At 42.6% G+C, this 19,239-nt stretch overlaps 1 protein-coding gene across 4 annotated transcripts in view; it reads right to left on the bottom strand.

The window, feature by feature from the left end:
* Positions 1 to 19,239, bottom strand: part of GLIS3 (GLIS family zinc finger 3) — a 436,920-nt gene that overhangs the window by 95,678 nt on the left and 322,003 nt on the right. For all 4 annotated transcript variants that reach the window (XM_004766193.3, XM_045065029.1, XM_013063320.2 and 1 more), the window contains 2 exons: positions 4,726 to 4,887; positions 311 to 421 (listed from right to left, as the gene is read on the bottom strand). In XM_004766193.3, the coding sequence (XP_004766250.1) occupies positions 311 to 421; positions 4,726 to 4,887 (273 nt within the window). The remainder of the gene's footprint in view (positions 1 to 310; positions 422 to 4,725; positions 4,888 to 19,239) is intronic.

The following is a 19,239-nucleotide window of genomic DNA, read 5'->3' as shown; positions in this document are numbered from 1 at the left end:
CAATTTTCTTTAGCTATGTGGACGTAATTTCCATAAAAGCCTTTTGTCATTCTCTAGTTTAGGGGACTTTCACTAATTTTCTCTGATTCTTATTATATGAGTCCTCCCCAGAAATTCACATCTGGTTATATCAGCTGTGCAAACCACCACATTGCTATTACTTCATGAAGCTGTCCCTCTCCCCAAAGCGTCTAATGCATATAACAACTGGAGGAGTCTAAGAATTCTATTGCCCATCACGTGGTCCCACTATTGCAAAAGCAATTTAAATGTGCCTTTCCTGGCTGGGTAAACGCTCTTTCAAAATTACCTTTTTCCTTGCTTGTTGATCTTTGGAAGAATGTGCCTTCACATGCTTTCGTAGGGAACTTGGGTCTGTATAGCGTTTGGTGCATCCTGGAATTTGACAAGCATAAGGTTTCTAAATAAGAAAGAAAAAAAGAAACGAACTGTAGTTAAATCATAAAGGTAACTGGGGAAGATTGACTCAGACTACTGACTTCAGAGAATGAACTGTTACCAAGTGACTGAGGTGAAATGCTGGGTAACATTTGTGCCTTTTAATTCGAAAGCCCAGTAAGTTTGCACGAAGGCCAAGAGGAGGGCAAACTTTCAAGAAACAAGGAGACATCTTTAGAGGTTCACTCTTCCCACAAAACCTCTTGCGGCATTTTTGGATGTAGAAATTATTAGTAAGCATCTCTAGTCAAACTTACCGTTATGTTCCCCTGAAAACAATCTTTGGTACTGTCAGAAACTAGGAAACACACATTCTTTAAGAGTTGAGGTATAAGGAAGCTGCAGGAAAGTCCAGAAAAGACTGGGAATGTTTCAGAGGAAACCTGATTCAGAAAGAAAGAAGGAGAGAATTAAAAGGGAATATTAGTGGAAGGTGAGTGAGGGACAACAGGTCTTTCAAACAACAGACACATGAAAACTCAGCCAGAGGAACATTAATATTATTATAGGGATTAGAGGATTAGAGGAGTCCTGGTACTCAGCCTGGGTTATATGCCTGAGCCCTTGGCTGCATGCATTGAAAACACTAGGTTTAGCTCCTTCAAGTCCCCCATGCTCCTCAGAGAGGTGAGGTGTGGCGCCTAAGGCTGAGTCTAAAATCTTATTAATTTATGGGTCCCTGGTGATTGGCCTGTAATGATTAGGAATGAATGGATGGGAGCATTGCACATCGATTCAAAATGTAGCAGCTATACCTATGGTAATAACAAAATGCTCCCAGGGTTGGAGAGTATGGCTTTTAAGCTATGAAATAAAACAAATCTTTCTGTCTAATCTAAGAACTACACTAAAAAAAAATCGCAAGATAAACTGTGTTCATACGTCACAACTTACAGTCCCTCATCTACCCTGGACTCCTGTAGGTGAGACTACCTAGAATTGTGACGACATGATTTTATTGTACTGTATTGTATTATTTTTTTAAGATTTTATTTATTTATTTGACAGACTGAGATCAGAAGCAGGCAGAGAGGCAGGCAGAGAGAGAGGGGGAAGCAGGCTCCCTGCTGAGCAGAGAGCCCCATGCGGGACTCGATCCCAGGACCCTGAGATCATGACCTGAGCTGAAGGCAGAGGCTTAACCCACTGAGCCCCCAAGGTGCCCCGCCAACATGATTTTAAATGTAAGGAGGCAAAAAGGAAGCCTGTCTCTAAAAGAGGATTCTCGCTTGAGGAACCTGCTATGTCATTAACAAAACAGACCAAAACAGACCATCAAATCAAAATAAAAAACCAGGAAAAAAAATTTCAGATATTTTTCTCTGTATGTTTTGTTCCTGTTCTCTCGTGCATGCTTGTCATTTTGTGCGCCAACACAGACATGGGTTACATTATTTGCCCTGCTGAAAGCCATCTTTATGATTCGTTTTTATTTTTGCCATTTTTGATTCCAACCACAAGGTGAAGTCATGAATATAGAATTTATTTTGACACACCCAATATGAATTCTAAGTGCGATGGATCTGTTCCCTGACTGAATGATTGACTCAATCACCCAACAGGTCTCGTGGTTTTGTGGGGTGCTGGGCACTGTGTTACGTATGAGAAGTCTGACCATAAACAGTGGATGAACGAGGCTCTCCATATCTCTGGTTTTCCAAACAGTCAGCCAATATGGGTGGAAGCCCCTTGCCCGTCAGTTTCCATTGGGTAAACAACAGTTTTCTTTCCCGAGTTCGCACGATATTCTCACACTGGCCTTCCCTACCCTGCCCTGGCTTTAGGGGAGAACTCGATGATATCTGTGTCGGCAGTCATGCTGTGACCACATAAACTCACATTTCAAGCCCTCCAGGAGATGTGGCATGTAAAAAAACTTTAGGAATATTAACATGTTGTATAAATCAATATCACTATTTTTACCACAGTCGCTACTATTTGGGTTGAAAAGACAAGAAATGGGTAATGCGATTTTTGTACTTGATTTTGAGATGTTCTTGGAGAAGGCGTGAATACTCCCCATTCCTCCCAGGTGGCTTCCCTCTCTCCCCTGCTGTCGGCCCCCTGGGATTCATGTGCCAAGTGAGCAATGTCTGGTGCTGGTCCAAGTGCTACTGGTATACTGGCCATTCTACCTCGGGTTACCGAAGCTTTAAGTGGCGTGCTACACTTTATCAAACTATAGTTTCCACATGTACTGTAAAGTCATTCCCCCTGTTTCGATTTTAAGATGCTGATAGAGAAATAAGTCAATAACACTTTTCAGGGTTAGAATTATGAACTCCGTAATCCTTGCGGAGCAAATAATTTTCCGATAAGTAAAGAATCCATTGAGTTGAAGAAAGATGCTTCATCCAAAATTCTGACAGCATTAGCATACGGAGTGCTTAATGAAAGGAAATGAGGCCTGAATTTAAGTAACACATTCTTCAAGCAGCTACAGTTTGCTTTTTAAGACAAATGTTTAATTTTTACGTGATTTTAAAAGAGTTTACCAATTCATCTAATGCAATAAAAATTTAAACAGGAGGGCAGGTCTGCACCTTAAAGGAAGGATGATGGTTTTAAAAGATTTAATAGAGCAGTGTTTAAAAAAAAAAAATAAAAGTAGCTGGGTTTTAAAAGCTACTGCATTGAACCAAATCATGAAATTATTATCTGTGGTAGCTTTCCTCAAAAGTTTTAAAAAGTGATTTAAAAAAAAAAAATCCAAAACGATTTCAGAAAATGCTTGTAGTCTGATTCGCTAAAATTAGCTCCGAGTGAAGAAGGGTACTGTGGAGCCATAACACTTCGGCTCACAATAGTTCTTTCAAACTACAGATAACTAGCTAGAGTAGAGGCAATTTCTCAAGACAATCTTGTCTCGTGAATGTTCATTCTTCCATGATAAAGTTTAATGACAAATTGGAAAATTTATTAGATTCTACCAAGACAGTTTTAGACATACAACATAGGGCATTTTAACATAATTTATTCTCTTTCCTATTTCTACCTTTTAAAAAATCCTGCTATTCACCAAATTTATTCATTTCATATTCTATTCTGTTGGTCCTAAAATCACTGAATTTATCTCAGCTAGAGCAGAAAGGGGCTCTCCTCTACCCATAGTGCTCTAATTATATTCTAGCTATTTACTAGGCAAACCATCACGTTTATGGATATTAGGAGATAATTCTGTTTAAAAAGGTTATGTGACATATAGCTAAAATGACTTGTATCAATATGACTAATAGAGACTAATATAAAATTTAATAAATATGTCAACTATAACATCAGAGGAATCTTAAATATGTATGAGAAGGTGTGTAGAAATAACGGTATCTTTTCAAAATTCAAATTCTGGTGTAGTTTAATAATAGACATCAGAATGTTAACACTGAAAAAGTACTGTCATGAATACATTATTTGCAAGAACGTGGGGTGAGAGATCTGTGGTGTGTATAATACATTTATCCTGATGGCTTTGTTAAGTGGAGAGAAAGTGCACACTGCCTACCGGGCATCGAGGAAGGAAAATGGCCTCAAAACTCTAGAAATGCAGAGGAGGATGATCAACAGGACAGAAAACAGAAGAGTCTCAGGAAAGGAACAAAATGTTACTGCACGAAGAGAGTTAAGGCGCAACGGTGAAAACCAGTCGTTCTCACACGGGTTATGTCTGGCTGTGCGGTTGTTAACGCACGGGAGGCATAATGAAGCTGAATCCTGGGGAGGGACCTGCGGATTCTTTTCAGATTGCCTGAAGGTGAAAATGCCAGGTGGTTTCTAAAGCAAAAAGCCAGATTCATACTCAGTAACCGTGCCAGCCTCAAAGTTCTTATGTCAGAAAGAAAAGAACCAGGGTAAGGGCTGGGGTGGCTGGGCGGTGGCAGGTAGTGAAACCAACAAAAACCAAACCACTTCTTATTTCAAGCTAGCGTATAGTATCTATTCATGCATGTCCTGGTATTTAAATACTTATTTTCATGCCCAGTCCCTGGTAGAGGTTCTCTGTCCTCCAGTCTCCTATGTGCCCCTGGTCCATCTCTGCTTTGTACACAGAGGTCACCGAGGAACCTCTTGGTCTCAGGCAGGTGGGAGATTTCTAATGACTTGTCACTAGAGGCCCCTCTGGACCTTCCCCAAGTTTCCACTGCTGCCCTTGGCATTGTCCCTCAAACCTGCAGACCGTAAAGCAAGCCCCTCCACTAGCCCACCATCAAACGGGCACTCCCTCACCCCGGGACTTAGGGCTGGAAGTGGGAAAGCTCCTGCCCTTCTTACAGTGTCCAGATGCGTCCTCTGGTGCTTGGCACGGTCGCTGGAGTTACTGAAGGCCTTCTGACAGCCCGGGTGCTGGCAGAGATACGGCTTCTCGCCTGTGTGGCTCCGCAAGTGAATCTTGAGATTCTCAAGCCTGGAAAAGGCCTTCTTGCAACCTTCAAACTGTGCGGGGGAAAAAAAATAAAAAAGAAAGAAAGAAAAGAAAAAGAAAACAAGTTTTAGCTGTTGAGAAGGAACTTGAATGTTTGGGTCTGGGGGACAGGGGGGAAAAAATGTCCTTAGCATGTATTTAGTCTAAAATGTAAAAGACAAAACAAAAAAATAAGATGAAATCCAAATAGTAACAAATGTGACTTCTAAAAATACCCATGTATTGATGTGAACTGCATTTTTCCACTAATATACATGCCACTTTCCCTACCAGATCTGGGCCCCAAACTGATTTCTGTGATTACTTGTGTCAGAGAAAATTTGCTGTGAACCATCTGGCTCAGTTAATAAAAATACAGTAATGCGTGTCTTAAAGATTTATTAAAAAATTAACTCACTTTTCCATTTCCAAATTGGACTAAATGGAAGGAACCAGGAAGGAAGAAACTTTTTACAACTAATAAACTAAGAACAACAACAACAAAAAATTGAAGTGATGGACGAGAGAAAGATGGGCTTCTGAAGACCAAGGGTCCAGGATGCAAAAGGCACGTGTCCATGGGGTCGTCACGACCAGAAACTTCCTGAACTACCACAAGGAGTTTTTCAGCTGCCAAAGAGCGACTCTGTTGGCGTACACACTGATGCCAAACCTAATGAGATAGAAGTTTTTAATGTGCTTTTAAAAAAAGGAACTGGAACAGAATTCATGTGCTGCTGAGAATGTTTTCCAAATGAAGTTATAGTTTCACCGATTTTTGTTTTTCTAAGGAACGTTGTTACCTCATTCATGAAAAGAGGAATTGAAAATGAAAGACCGGAGGTTTCAAGAAATGCTGTATTGGTTGGTCAATAGTATTTATTGATGGGACTCTTTATATATGTCTTGTGGGTAAAATACCAGCAACTATATTAGAGGCTCACAAGGATTCCAATCCTAGAAGTGACAATCTAATACAGAAAATGTGTTACAGAAAGCCTGTGCATGAGTTAAAATATGAGATGGACATTTATCCTGGGACTCTCTCTTTTTGGTAGTAAGCCCTAGAATACTGATATCACTTGGACAGTTTTCATCCCATTTGAGTTCCCACTGCAAAGAAATTTGGGAATATGGAAACGGTGTTAAAAACAAGAGAAAAAAAAAAAACCTCATTTCTTAGGGAGGATTGTGGGGGGCAGAGGGGAGAATAAAATAGAAGGAAAGAAGGTAAATTCAAGATGGTTTCCATTCAAAATCAGCAATGTTATTCACCCTTACTACAAGACATTTGATAACATCCCTCGGTTCTCTCACTTACTACGACAGATGGCAGAGGACAGAGTGCATTGTTGGTGAAGGGACTGTCCAGAGCTGGCCAGGTTTAGGGAACGGAGGGACCGAGGAGAAAGAATAACCAACCGTGTCATAACGCCATCTATTTAAGTCATCCAGATTTCACATGCTGGAGTATTTTAAGAAATTTATGAAAGTTGCACTTATTTTTGATTGAGAGTTATACATGTTTTGCAGACATATGTTGGTTTATTTCAATTTTGATATTTTGCTTAAAATAATTTTGGTGTTTTCCTGATTTCTGTTTCACATAAAAATAAATTTAGCCTGAACAGAAGATGATTGCTGACAAAGCCACTACTTTTTCAACCCAGTGAAAGGCATATAATGATACACTGCTCGAGGGAGAGGGGTTAAGTGGCTTGTTTCTGGAGGTTTTTGAGGGGGTCTCAAATCTGAGAAGAAAGGGGCTCACTGTCAACCCCCAATTCATGACTAAGAAGCCTCTGCCAACCAAACCCCTGGGTTTAAGGGTCTCGGGAAGGACCACTGGGAGCGAACTGCCGGAGCTCGGCTGATTTGACTTAGAGTCTCCTGGTGGATCACACTTAGGTCTGAAATGAGCTTGTGGTTTCAGCCCCCTCAAGCCCGTAGTCTGGCTCCTAGCAAGGCTCTTTGGTAGGATGGATGTCGTGCTGGGGCCAACTCCAGGGTACAGACCCAGACCTGAGGAGGTCCCAGCCTCTCTTCTCTCGTACAAGTCATCCCAGGTGCTGGTCAGAGAGAAGGCTGCATTGTGTAGGTACCAACATGGGAGAGGAGACCCACTTATGAGGTTTCTGTGAGTGCCACACAACCAAGACCCCCAGATCTGCCACAGAAGGACTAGAGGGACACACACATCCTTGAACAAATTGAACCCATCCACTTGATCAGACATAAATTGGAAGGAAGACTGGCATTTCCATGCCCTCTCCTGTTCAGTGTCTACATAAGTGTCCAGTAAAATGTACAGTTCAAGTCAATTAATTGCTTTCATTCCTATTAGCAGAAACAGTGATCAAAGACCAAAAGGCTTGCTGCAACACATCGAAATGAGTGGAAAGTGAATTACATCTCAGAACATCTTGACTGTTTTTAAAGAGCAAAGATAGGAGGAAAACATGAGCTCCCAGACTGAAAAAGACAATCAAAAGATTATCTGTAAAAATCACAAAAATCCAGCTGATGTCACAGGTCTCCTCTGCAGCGGGGAAGGCTGGAAGGTGACAGGGTCTGTAGGGCTCGCACTTGCCCAGTTGTCAGGGGCAGAGACTAAGAGTGAAGGGGTTTGACCACTGGGTTGTACAAATAAAAGCAAGAGAAAGGCAATTTCTTGGACTCAGGGGCTCATAATATATACCGCCCAGTCACTCTTGTTGGAGAAATTCACCTGAAACCAAGAATCCCAAACCAGGAAAGTCAGCCACTGAGGAACTGACACAGGGCTGCCTGGGGGGTCTTGCACCCAACACCTCTGGGCGGTCTGGAGAGCACCACACCTGACTGAACTCGCCACACTGACAATTCTGCTGACAATTCTGCGAGAAGAGGAAGGAGGTGCTATTCATTTTTCTAATGGTGTCTGGATGAAACTTGAAAGCAAACAATTGTGTAATGAATCATTATCATTCATTACGAGAATAACCCTGTAATTCAACACAAGAATTTCCTTTCCCTCAGGGCAATTTTACCCCTAGATTTATAAATTCAGTTAAAGGCAAATGCATTAAAAATAAACTAACATTGAGATAGAAGTATAAAAGACTGTTACAAAATACCCCCAAACCGGCTGCTTTGGGCGTCTGGGCAAATGGATGCTTTTTTCTGTATTAATGTTTTTTTCATGTTTTCCAGATCTTTAATGAGTGAGTTCCACCTTGCAAATGAACATCTAAAACCTAGGAAAACAAGAACCACAGAAAGAGCATTTCCTTGGGTTTAGCCAAAGGCTTTCTCATGAGGTTCCTACCATGTAAGGTCCAGCCTGAGATCTAAAGTCCAAACTGTCACCTGACTCTTTGTGCCACAGTCACCAATCTGGCCTTAAACAATACTAGACCAACAGGCTCTTCTCAGGTGGTCTCCTTCCCCGACTGGCTGTAGACCCACACACCAAGGACCAATAGAAGTAAACCACCAGGCCCAGGTTGCCTGTGGTTCAAACACAGGTCATATGGAAAGAGACAAGAGAAAAACAAACTCTCGGACTATAAGGGGACAGCGGAGGGAGGAAACACAGAATGCCAAAGAAAGACAAATACAGGACAGTAATGTGGGAGGGGGTGATGGTGGAGGGAGGTGTCTGATGTAGGCTAGTAATTTCACGTAAACAACATGGGTGCTTTTGGTCTCCAGCGGGTATGCGGTAAGCCCCCGAGCGTGGCTACTATGTGTGTTAGGCACTGGGAGCAACACAAAGAATGACACTCAAGTTTTCCTCAGGGGGAGACGGACCCAAGGTCAGGCGTATGGTGGGCCAGCGTCCATACTGATGCAGCGGGAGCAGGGCTTCTCAAAGAGGCACTGCGGGAACCAGCAGCATCCCAGGACCCTGGGCATCTGTCAGGTATACAAACCCCTGGTCCCTCCCAGAAGAACAGAGTGGAACCCTGAGGTGGGGACCCAGCGATCCGGGTGCCGACTAGCCCACCGGGAGATTCACATGTTATATCCGTGAAAGCCATTCATGTTGCAGCCACTGTTGATTTCCTCCGGAGAACTCTCCTGACGTGGGTAAAGTGTCCTGCGGGATTCACCCGCTTCTATTTGCTGCAAGAGCTACGTGAACAAGCAGCAGCGCTGGCTCGAAAAGGAACGTCTCCCGATGCGGGCCAGGGCTGAGGGAGGGTCATCTCCATTCACGTAGCGCATGGCACAGTGTTTCCACCAGTCTCACACTCGAGAGTCTGGAACATTCCTTACTTTGTAATTGGCCACCCGGTAGAGACGGTTCTGAAAGAGCCATTGCCCACAGGCTCCCTCAGTGGCCTCCTGACCAGCAAAACACCCCACGTTTCTAGAGCCCAGCACGTTCCCCTGCAGAGAAAAAGCATAGAAGGGGAGCCCTAGCTTTTCATTTGCACATTTCAGCAACTTTACAAAACACACAAGAACAATGCATGAAATTTTAAGTGACAGAACTTCAAATCTCGGGGTGGGAGTGCGGTTTAGAAATGCTGCATTACGCGAGGCCTCACTCTGAGAATGATCTCTAGCTCCCCGGCTGTTTGCAAGTAACAAACTTTAATTAAAAAGTATAAATTGCCTCAAACCCAGAGAACCTTAGCTTACACCATTTTGCTAATTTAGGAGATTACTTCATATTTAAAGGATCACAACCGGACTGTAATCACCATGCATATATACTGGCTTGATTACAGATTGTTGACATTAAGTGGTATTAAGATGACCTTTGAAATATTACTTTCCCTTTCTATTAGAGGCTTTTGTGTAAGGTTCTGAAAATGAAAGGCTCATTAGACACCATTAAAATGGGATTTATTCCATATGTGTAACCAATAATCAAGTAGAATATTACTTCCCTCCCCTAATCAGCTACTTAATGTACCGAAAAGCACACTTGGTGCTCAAAGTAGTAGTAACAGCAAACCTTTCCTGATCAGGTTTCTGTACCATCACTAATGTCAACAAAACCCAAAAGGAAAGGAGTCTAGGATGCTGGACAGGCTTTTTAAAAAATATACATTTGATTTCAATTAAGCCTCAGTGTTTATGACCCTTGGAGGTATACACTTTTACAATTTCATTGGTCAAGACCAATTAATCCCATTATTGTGGCCATGGGTGCAATTCCCCAGCCGCTTGGGGAATGGACTGGTGAATTATAGGGGGCTGATATCTTCTGCTTACAGCTCAAAGACAACGGGAAATGCACACGGGTGGAAAGATTGGCAGATATTTCCAAGGTGTGGATACAGTCAAGGTGACTTCCACAATAAGACCAAGAGTTCAGGCCCACTTGAATCACGGTATTTCCTGCCAGAGGTGTAAATGAGGGAGACGGCCAGGAGCTGAGGGCTGGGGCCACCTCGCACACCTCAGGAGGTGAGAAATCTGCCTCGAGGTGTCAGCCGAGCTTTCCACGTTTCCTTCTGAGGCAGTGCTCCCGGCTCGAGGTAGCACGAGTCCCCCCAAGTCACCAGATTCTGATTCAATAGGTGTGGAGGGAGGCCTGAGGTAGTGCATTCCTAACGGTCTCCGAGGTGACACTTCTAAAAATGTTGAGTGTTCAAAGATTATCCTTTGAGAAATAAAGTTCTAGGGATCATTAAACTACCTGAGGTTGATAAGACACAATTTAACGGGATTTTGTTTTTAAAGAAGAGAGAAAATAAACAAAAGAACTCGAGCAAGAATACAAAAATGAAGAAAGGGATTGCATTTGATGAACCGAGCTGTGGCAGCTTCATCCTTCAAAGTGTGGATGAGTAAAATCTAAATTTAAAATGCTGGCTGGGAAGATAACAGAAAGTGTTGTCTGGGGGGAAAAAAAGCAGAAGAAAAGTTAAAAAAAAAAAAAAAAAAGGACAAAGATGCAAAAGAGAAAGCCTGCAGATGCCCCTGGGGCACCTGATTTCGCTTCTCCTCCTGTGACACTGGGACATCCCGCTCCTGCCACCTGCGGCTTCCGTTCCCAGTGACGTCTTACTAGGACTTCTGCTCGCGTTGAGTTCTTAGTATTTACCACACCGGTTTGCAGAAAGGGTTACATAAAGGGAGAAAAAGAAAAGACTTCCAACGTTTTGAAGCTTTTCAAGAGGATCTGGTTCAGGAATTCAAGACACGGAGTTAGGATGGAAAGCGTTCCTCTCTGTGTCTGTTCCGACGCTAAATTTCAGGGCGAGGGCCATGAAGAGGCTCCCGCGGGCTCTCACTCTGTGACATTCCTCATGTTTGCAGACTAACCACCTTCTTATCTGAACAACGGACTGACAGAAAAGGGATTTCTGTGTTTCCTTTGGGTTGCTAAAAGGTAATAATATCTGATAATAATAGTATTTCAAAGGTTCTACCCAAAGGAATAGTGGCCTCGCTGGGATATTATTTCAAGTCTTGGTACAGTTACTCCTGTAAATTTTAAAATTCTTTTAACTTCAGAGAAATCCGTGCAACCCTCCCCCCCACCCCGCCAATGGGAGGAATTTTCCAAAGATCGCAAATATCTAAATAGCTTTGCACTTCCGTTTCCCACGCTAGCCCTCGGCGTTTCCAGCCCGGCGGTCTGGCTGCCATAGCTCACGCGGAAAAGAGACTGAGACACTCGGGGCTCATGAGTCAGCCTGTCCGTGCACACCACTCATCTGGTGTTTTGAAGTGGGCGATAGTACTCATTTATCCAGATCTTCTGGAACCATTAAAAGTTTTGTAGAATTAACATAAAACCCTTTCCGTAATGTTTTCCTAACCCATAATAAAGAAATCCCAGTTACTACGTTTTTCCCTGTTATTCTAGTGTACACGATGAATCTATTAAATAGCTCATACATGCAACTTCTTGGCTTGGTGTGCTTTTTGCTTTTGATTAAGAAATCTGTATAAAACAAAGTTTACCGACGTCGGCAGTACGTATGCATTTCTTACCAGCTTAAGGCCATTCGTTGCTTCTCAACATGGAGGGTTACGGGTCGTGGTTGATCTGTAAAAGGGTCCTTACTCCACAGAGAGGTGGCAAAGTAAATGAGGGTACCACTCAAGAAACAAAATGGAAAAGAGTGTTTTTGAGAAGCCACATGACAATGAAGAGAGAAATATGCTACTTCTGTGCCAACATTTGAACCATATTAAATTTTTATGGAAATTATCAAGTATCTGGTTTATAACAACTGACACGTGCTGGGGACAAATGGAACGTCATTGTGGGCACCGTATGTACACCCGGAGAGTACGTACCCCACAGTGAAAGACTGGTATTTAAGTCAGATCCTATGGCCCTCTCCAGCTAGTCCGCAAATACGAGGTATCATATATTATTCATGATGTGTCAATACAATGCCAGAAAACTATAATCTCAAGCAAATAATTATTCTGTGAGTGGGCAAATAATGAAAAAGGTTGTTTAAACATAACAATAAGTAAGTTGCCCGATTCTGCTGTTACTATTCACATTGATTTCATGCAACCAGCAAATACGTAACCACTCGAGCATGCGTGGCCCAGTGGTTTCCCCTCAGAGCTCAGTGGAGGCCGTCTGATCACACGTCACTAGAGCAAATGTATTTAAGGCCTGTAATTGGTCCCACAAAATACGCCTAAAAGAAATAAAATTCCTTAATTTTCTTTGTATCTGTGTTTCTGATCACGACATGTCATATATAACTCCGTAGGAGTGTGCCTACGTAAGTGACATACTCTTAGGAACTCTCTGTAAAGGGTACACATAAAAGCGACTTGCAGATGTTTTGCTGCTCTCTATTAAAGAAGACAACTGTTCTAATTCCTTCAGTCCTGGTCTATACACCAAGAGACCAAGTCCCTGATCCACAAAGGGACCAGGGAATATAGAGTTTCTTATACATTTAGCATTCGATTAGGCCCTGCGGACGATACAAAAGTAACATCAGGCCGCATCCTATTTTCTCTGCATTCACAGAACATCCCAGGAGACAGACACGGAGCACAATAAATCTGGAATCTGACCCAGCCTGCTTCACCACCCCTGAATTGTTTTTTATATACTCAAGTGAGAAAGCTGACAGCAGTGGGAGGAATCGGCCTTTGGATTTTAGGCATGATTTTTCCCCTTTCTTCTTTTTTTAAAAGGTCAGAGACATTCCCTACAACTCTAGTTTTTCTAAAAGATCTTTCCAGGTTCAGGTCTTTCGAGACAAAGAGGGATAGCTAAAGTAAAAGACAACAGAGTAAGCCAAAGGAAGCAGGGGAAACAGAAACAGAGAGAAGACTGTAGGCAGAGGAGAGGCTGAGCACCCCCGCGGTCAGCCTGCCCCCTCCGGCCTCCCCGCTCCTCCCCGCACCGCGGGCCGCAGGCCAGTTCAGCTGCAGCCCCCTAATGAAGCAGCAAACTCCTTTTTGCCTCTGCCTCTGCACGCGCTGTTCTGTGTGCCCGGTGACATACGTCTGACCCCTCTACTTGGTGTCACCTCCTCTGTGACCCTCCCTTTCTGCTTTTACAAGGCACAATAGGTCACTCCCCACATGCCCACCGTGCCTCGCCCACAGCCTTGCTAACACGCAGAGGTACACTAATTGGATTGTTTGTTTCCCCCCACTAGGCTGAGAGCTTTATGAGGACAAGGGACTGAGTCTTATTAATCTTTTTATTACCGGCACTGGGTACAGTCCTTGGCATGTACTCAAGTGACTGCAGATTATTTGCTAAATAAATGCTAAGCGAAACGGAGAGAATGAACTCTTTGTAAAAGAGCATATTGATTTCCTAGACTTCCTTGTGGAGTAAACTCATTAAGGCCTTTTAATTAGGTCGGGCGTGTTAGCACTCGTGATGACATCAAATGGTCAACATGGCAAAAGCTATAAAAACGTATTTATGGGCTTTGCCGGATTTGAGTGTTCTATAGAACTACTGTAAGAGATATATTTAATTATTTTAACATCTAACTATGTGGGAAAACAATAGTAATACCAACTTATGGTTGTGGGGTCTTTTTTGTTTGTTTGTTTTGTTTTGTTGTTTGGTGGATGCGATACATTGACCTCTTTATTGATGTTCTGAGAAAGATGGGCCAACCCTGGTGAAGGGAGCGAGCAGTTTTCCTAACATACCCTCTTCTAAACTTGAGCTAAACATACACAGACCCATTTGGAACACGTTATTAGCAATAATTCAAGGCAAATAAATGTGTGCCTTCTTCATACATAAAGGAAAAGAAACTGTTTTAAATTGCCCTTTAAAAGCTGAGCTAATATTCTCTCTAGCATGCCAGGAAAGAGCCTCTCATCAGAGCTTCTCATGCAAAGCAAAAAGCTCGTTGGGACCCTGCCCTTCATTGCCCTGAGTCAAATATCCCCAAAGAGCAGATCAAGCAATTCTTATGATGCCACGCCTCTGCCCACATCCTATACCCAGACTCTTTGGATGGGAGCAGACATGAGCATCCCATATGATCCCACACTAAAGCCATACCTCATTCCAGAACTTTCTGTGCTCAGAGTATGGGGGCCGTAGCAAGGCCTTGGCTCTGCCTTTCCCTTTGGCAGTGGACTGCTACCCAGGAACTGCCTCTGACTGCAAAGATGAGAAATGCCGCCACTTGCCTTCAGTTTTATTAAGAATTGGCATGCTTGGTTTAACAGAGCTAAGCAATATATTTATTTACTATGGTGTTTCCCAAAATGATTGCTGAATTCTGTCATCTTTTGACTGAGAAACTGTTTGCGGGTTGCAACAGAATGTATGCTAACATACATACAGCAACACAAACCTCCAAGACAAACTGTTTAAGTCAATTTGCTATCATATAAGCACATAGGTGCAAATATGTGCATATGCACTTGTGGGTACAGCCATGGGCACACACTTTAACACTTACACACAGAGCCCACACAGATTCTGTAATAAATGTGTGTGTTTAAGATCCGTGTGCAGGAGTGTAGAGGCAAGCATGAATTTGCCAAGAGAGAAAAGGAAATTCACACACGAAGAGAATAATTTACCATAAATTGGCCCACACTGAGTTTATTCCAAAAAACAGAGTGCAAGATGCCAAATTTTTAATGGCTCTTACTATTCTAGATCTGGCCCTGACAAGCTTTGGAAGAGATGCAAGTGGGCAGGAAAGATGGGATTAAAAAATTATATCTTAAGCCTTTTCACTTTCAAATGTAAAATTTCCACCACTGTGACAGGGGGAAAGAGAGTGATATTTTCCTGACACTGTGCTTTTCTCAACAAAAAGCCGTCGATTTTCATTATGCGCTGCTTAAATATAAATTCTGTTCTTGCTAAAAGTCATCTGTGTCTGGCTGCTTAAAAAAAGAAGCAGATACAAAAATCATGGAACTCAAACCTTGCATTAGGCCCGCAGACCTTACAGAGGCGTGAGCTCCGCAGGTCGCACGTGGCCGCCCCACGGTTGAAGGACTGACGATCTTCTGTGACAGCTCACACTGCCTCATCAAAGCTACTCACTTGGTTGCTTCCAAAACACATCACCCCCAGTCTTCTGCCTTTCCCAGCTGAGCTTTCCCACACGGACTTCCCAGCGCACACCTGAACGGTACACAGCAGGCGCTCAGAGGACCCTCTCTTTCCTCTGCTCTCCACCTTCCTTGTTCTTCTGATGGCCAACTACCTAGCCCAACTTGGAGCCTTCTTCCTTCTTGGTCGTTGAGAAAGCCACTGTCCCTTTTTGCCTATTCTTCCTATGATCCTGTGGTTCCCTCATGGACAAAAAGCGAAATCCATGAACCCTTTCCAAGCATGACTGTTTGTTTTTTGTAACCCACAGGATATTCAATCACTAGAGGCACACACTGAGTTTTAAGATCCTTATAGTTCTTAGGAAAATACTTTGGCTAAGAATTATCATCTCAATTCTCTGGACTATTCTACTTCATGCAACTTCTACCTCCTCTCTTTGGACCTTGACTCCACCAATCACAAGAATGATAAGTCTACCCAAAATTCTATAAAGCCATGAAGCTTGGGGGTAGATGTGCCTCATCTCAGATATTTTAATTTGATGCAAATATTGGTCCATTATGCAGAATAGTTAGCCTTTTCACTGAATTTAAACTTCTATTGTTTCTTAGTCTCCAAGGAAATAGAAAGAAAAATGAGTAAAACATGTTGTTTCTAAGACACATTTCTTCCTTTATGTTACCTCTTTGGTCATCTTATAAAGCCAATAATCCTGACATGAAAGTACATAGCACACAGGACATTCTCAAAAAAAAAATTAGTCATTATTTATATCATCTTTTATGTGTTCAAATGTTTTCTTTTTGGAGGGGGGAGGGGCGGGGGAGAGAGAGAGAGAATCTTAAGCAGACTCGGCACTGAGTGCTAAGCCCAATGTGGGGCTTGATCCTAAGACCCAAAGTCTTGAGCCAAAATCAAGAGTTGGAAGCTTAATCAACTAAGCCACCCAGGCACCCCAAATTTTCTAGTACTTAGCACTTAGTACTTCCTTATTTTACAAGTGAAGGGGCTTTAAGGCCTAGAAAGGTTCAGGAACTTGCCAAAGTCACACAGTTGGTAAGGGGCAGAGCTACAGTTAGAACACCGCCTTCTGGCTCAATTATTTAACCAAGTTTTCCCTCCATGCAACTCTAAGGGAATGTTACTTCTCAAAAGGTCAAAGAGATAAAGAAAGAAACATGTCTTGTAAGGAATCCAAACACATTTTTGCTTTTGTTTCTTTACAAAGTGAAAAATATTAGTAGTTTAAATTTCCTGTCCTGAGTAGGGTCAACCATTCTAAATTATACCAATCATTCTCACAAACTCTGAGCATTGAATAAACTGTAAGCCTCATGTTCTTGGTTCTAATCTTCTTTTATGAGACCTGGCATGAAATAATCTACGAGAGCATTCTAGGAGGCCTCAAGGATGCCAACAATCAAACAGTTCACAGCAAGAATGCTGACTCATTTCATCAAATGAAGGGGCCCCTGTACTTACTATCAGTTTATCAATGGTGACAAACATTTGTTGTAGCACTCTAACTCCATCAGAAGCAAAATTCCTCAAGAAAGAGAAAACAGTTCACTCTGCTATTTTCCTTTGTGAGATGGAAGAATCCAACCTGTGTCATGTTAGATGACACATGGCTATCAATGTTTAAACTTGGCCTCCACCCCTCGTCTGAGCTCCAGGCCTACTGCCTATTCAGTATCTCTGCAATGATGGCTCGCAGATGCCTCCAAGTAAATATTCCAACACTTAACAAGGACCTTTCCCCTAAAACAGAGTCTTCACCCCCTGCTCCCTCTTCACCCAGCAGTGTAAGCCCGGGGTCTGGATATAACCTTTGACAGCTCCCTCTTCCCCATATCCATGTCCATCCACTCTTCAAGTCCTCAGAGGTGTCTCTCAAACATGCTGCTTTCTGTCCAGCAACCTCTGACCTCTAAGCCATCCCCTGGGCTACACTTCAATCGATGCCCAGCAGGTCCCTTGGCCCACTCCTGTCCCCACCAGCCATCTAGTCTCCACAGTGCCACCAGAGTTATTGTTGGAAAACTGGAAATCTGATCCTATCCCTTTCCTGTGGTACATTCTTCAAAGGTTTCCCACAGGTGCCAGAGAAGGACCAAAGCCTAGTCATGGCTTACAAGGTCTCACTTGCTCTGGCTGCCGCCCACCCTCCAACCTCGTCTCCTTCGCCATGCCCTCCTGTCCCCTCACCCCTCCACTTCAGCCACACTGGTCTTTCAGCGGCCATGAGCTTTCTCACCCCAGGGCATTTACACATGTTATTTCCTTTGCCCAGAAAATGTCTTCTTCCTATTTGCTCAGTTAAATCCTACTCATTGTTTACAGCTTAGCTGAAATATCCCTTTTCCAGGAAAGCGTTCTCTGTCCCCAAGCTTGGGTTTACTCTCCCCCTTAGAGAACATCGTCCTGGGATGGGAGCTCCTTCAGGGCAGGGGCGAGGCAGCCTCTTCACGATGTGTACTAGCGTGCACAATAAGCTCTCAATGCAAATTTGTTGAATAATGGGCAAACGAGTTATTCTATATTAAAATGCAAATTATTTACATTATAATGCTTTCTCTCCCTCCCTCCCTTCCTTTTTCTTTTCACAATTATGTTTCTAGGACTTAAAATCTACTCAGAAAAACTGTATACTCCTAAGACCAGTGTTCATTCTAACCAACAATGGGGAATAACAAAAGATGAGTAGAACTTAACAGACCCTCAGGTCTGGAGAAAGAAAAAATATTTGTGAAGCCCTCTATAATTTCTAAGTGATATATGAAATGCAAATGTTTTCTAGATTCCAACTGCACACACAGAAATATCTCAACTCATTTTGACAAAGTTATTCACCAGGGAGATGAATAAATAGCTTCACTAAATACATATGGTGCAATTATACCCAGCAATAAGTGACAATAGGTCTTGCTTTATAATAATCTGAAAATTCAAAGCCCAATTATTTCAGCTGCTCAGTAAATAATACTGAAAAGACGTGGTGGTAAAGCAACTTAAGAACAGACTGTATTAGTAAACGCTAATGATCTCTTTACGATCCACAGAGCCAACTTCTTTTTCTTCTGAAGGAAAGAAAGCATTTTGTAAATTAATAATAAGAAGAAGAAGAACAAGAACAAGAAGAAGAAGAGAGAGAAAAAAAAGAAAGACATCCACAAGCTACAGCCAAGAGCAAAATGAAAGCAGGAGTCCTCCTTTTGATCTTCCAAAGTAATATTTAGTTAAAGAATGTATGCTGTACTACAGAAAAACATGACCAGAAACATGAGCGTTTGGGACCTGGAAAATACAGTCATTGGCAGCTGGCCTTTAAAAAATATATTCATAAGATTAAAAAAAAAAAAGAAGAAGAAGGAAAAAGGAAAAAAAAAAAAAGGATTTGTCTCCATAGTTCCTAATTTGGGGGCAAAATAATACTGACTTTAATGAAAGGGGTCAGTTTCAGACTTCTTTTTGGAACACAGAAGCCAAGTAATTGGTATAATTAGCAGTTTAGATATGCAAATCGAATTCCAACTTGAAATGACTGCGCTGGAAAAGCAACCTCAACAGGAAGGAGAAAAGGAGGGAGAGGAAGCAGCGTGAAGCCGCACCTCCGTCCTTCTGGACAAGGGGTCAGTCAGGCGAAGACGGGTGCGGACGCTGCTGAGCCCGTTCAGACAAGCTCGAGGGCGAGAGGACAGGTCCGCCCGCAGGGAGAGAATTGGGAGACCAGCAATCAGCAAGGCAGATCTGTAACTCCTGCCCCATTTAGAGCTCTTGCTTGCATGCTCTCTGAACTTGTGGTATTTATTATTTTTCTAATTTGAGCAAACCATGTAAGCTTTTGGCACCTCAAAAAATAAAATCATATGGCCAATAAAAATGTTTATTCAAGGGGGAAAAAGTT

The sequence above is a fragment of the Mustela putorius genome, unplaced genomic scaffold (genome assembly GCF_011764305.1).
Source record: "Mustela putorius furo isolate JIRA1106 unplaced genomic scaffold, ASM1176430v1.1 tig00003854_pilon_pilon_pilon, whole genome shotgun sequence".
NCBI classification, from domain to species: domain Eukaryota; kingdom Metazoa; phylum Chordata; class Mammalia; order Carnivora; family Mustelidae; genus Mustela; species Mustela putorius.
The sequence above is the reverse complement of the archived record's forward strand: the minus strand, read 5'-3'. Positions and strand labels throughout refer to the sequence as shown.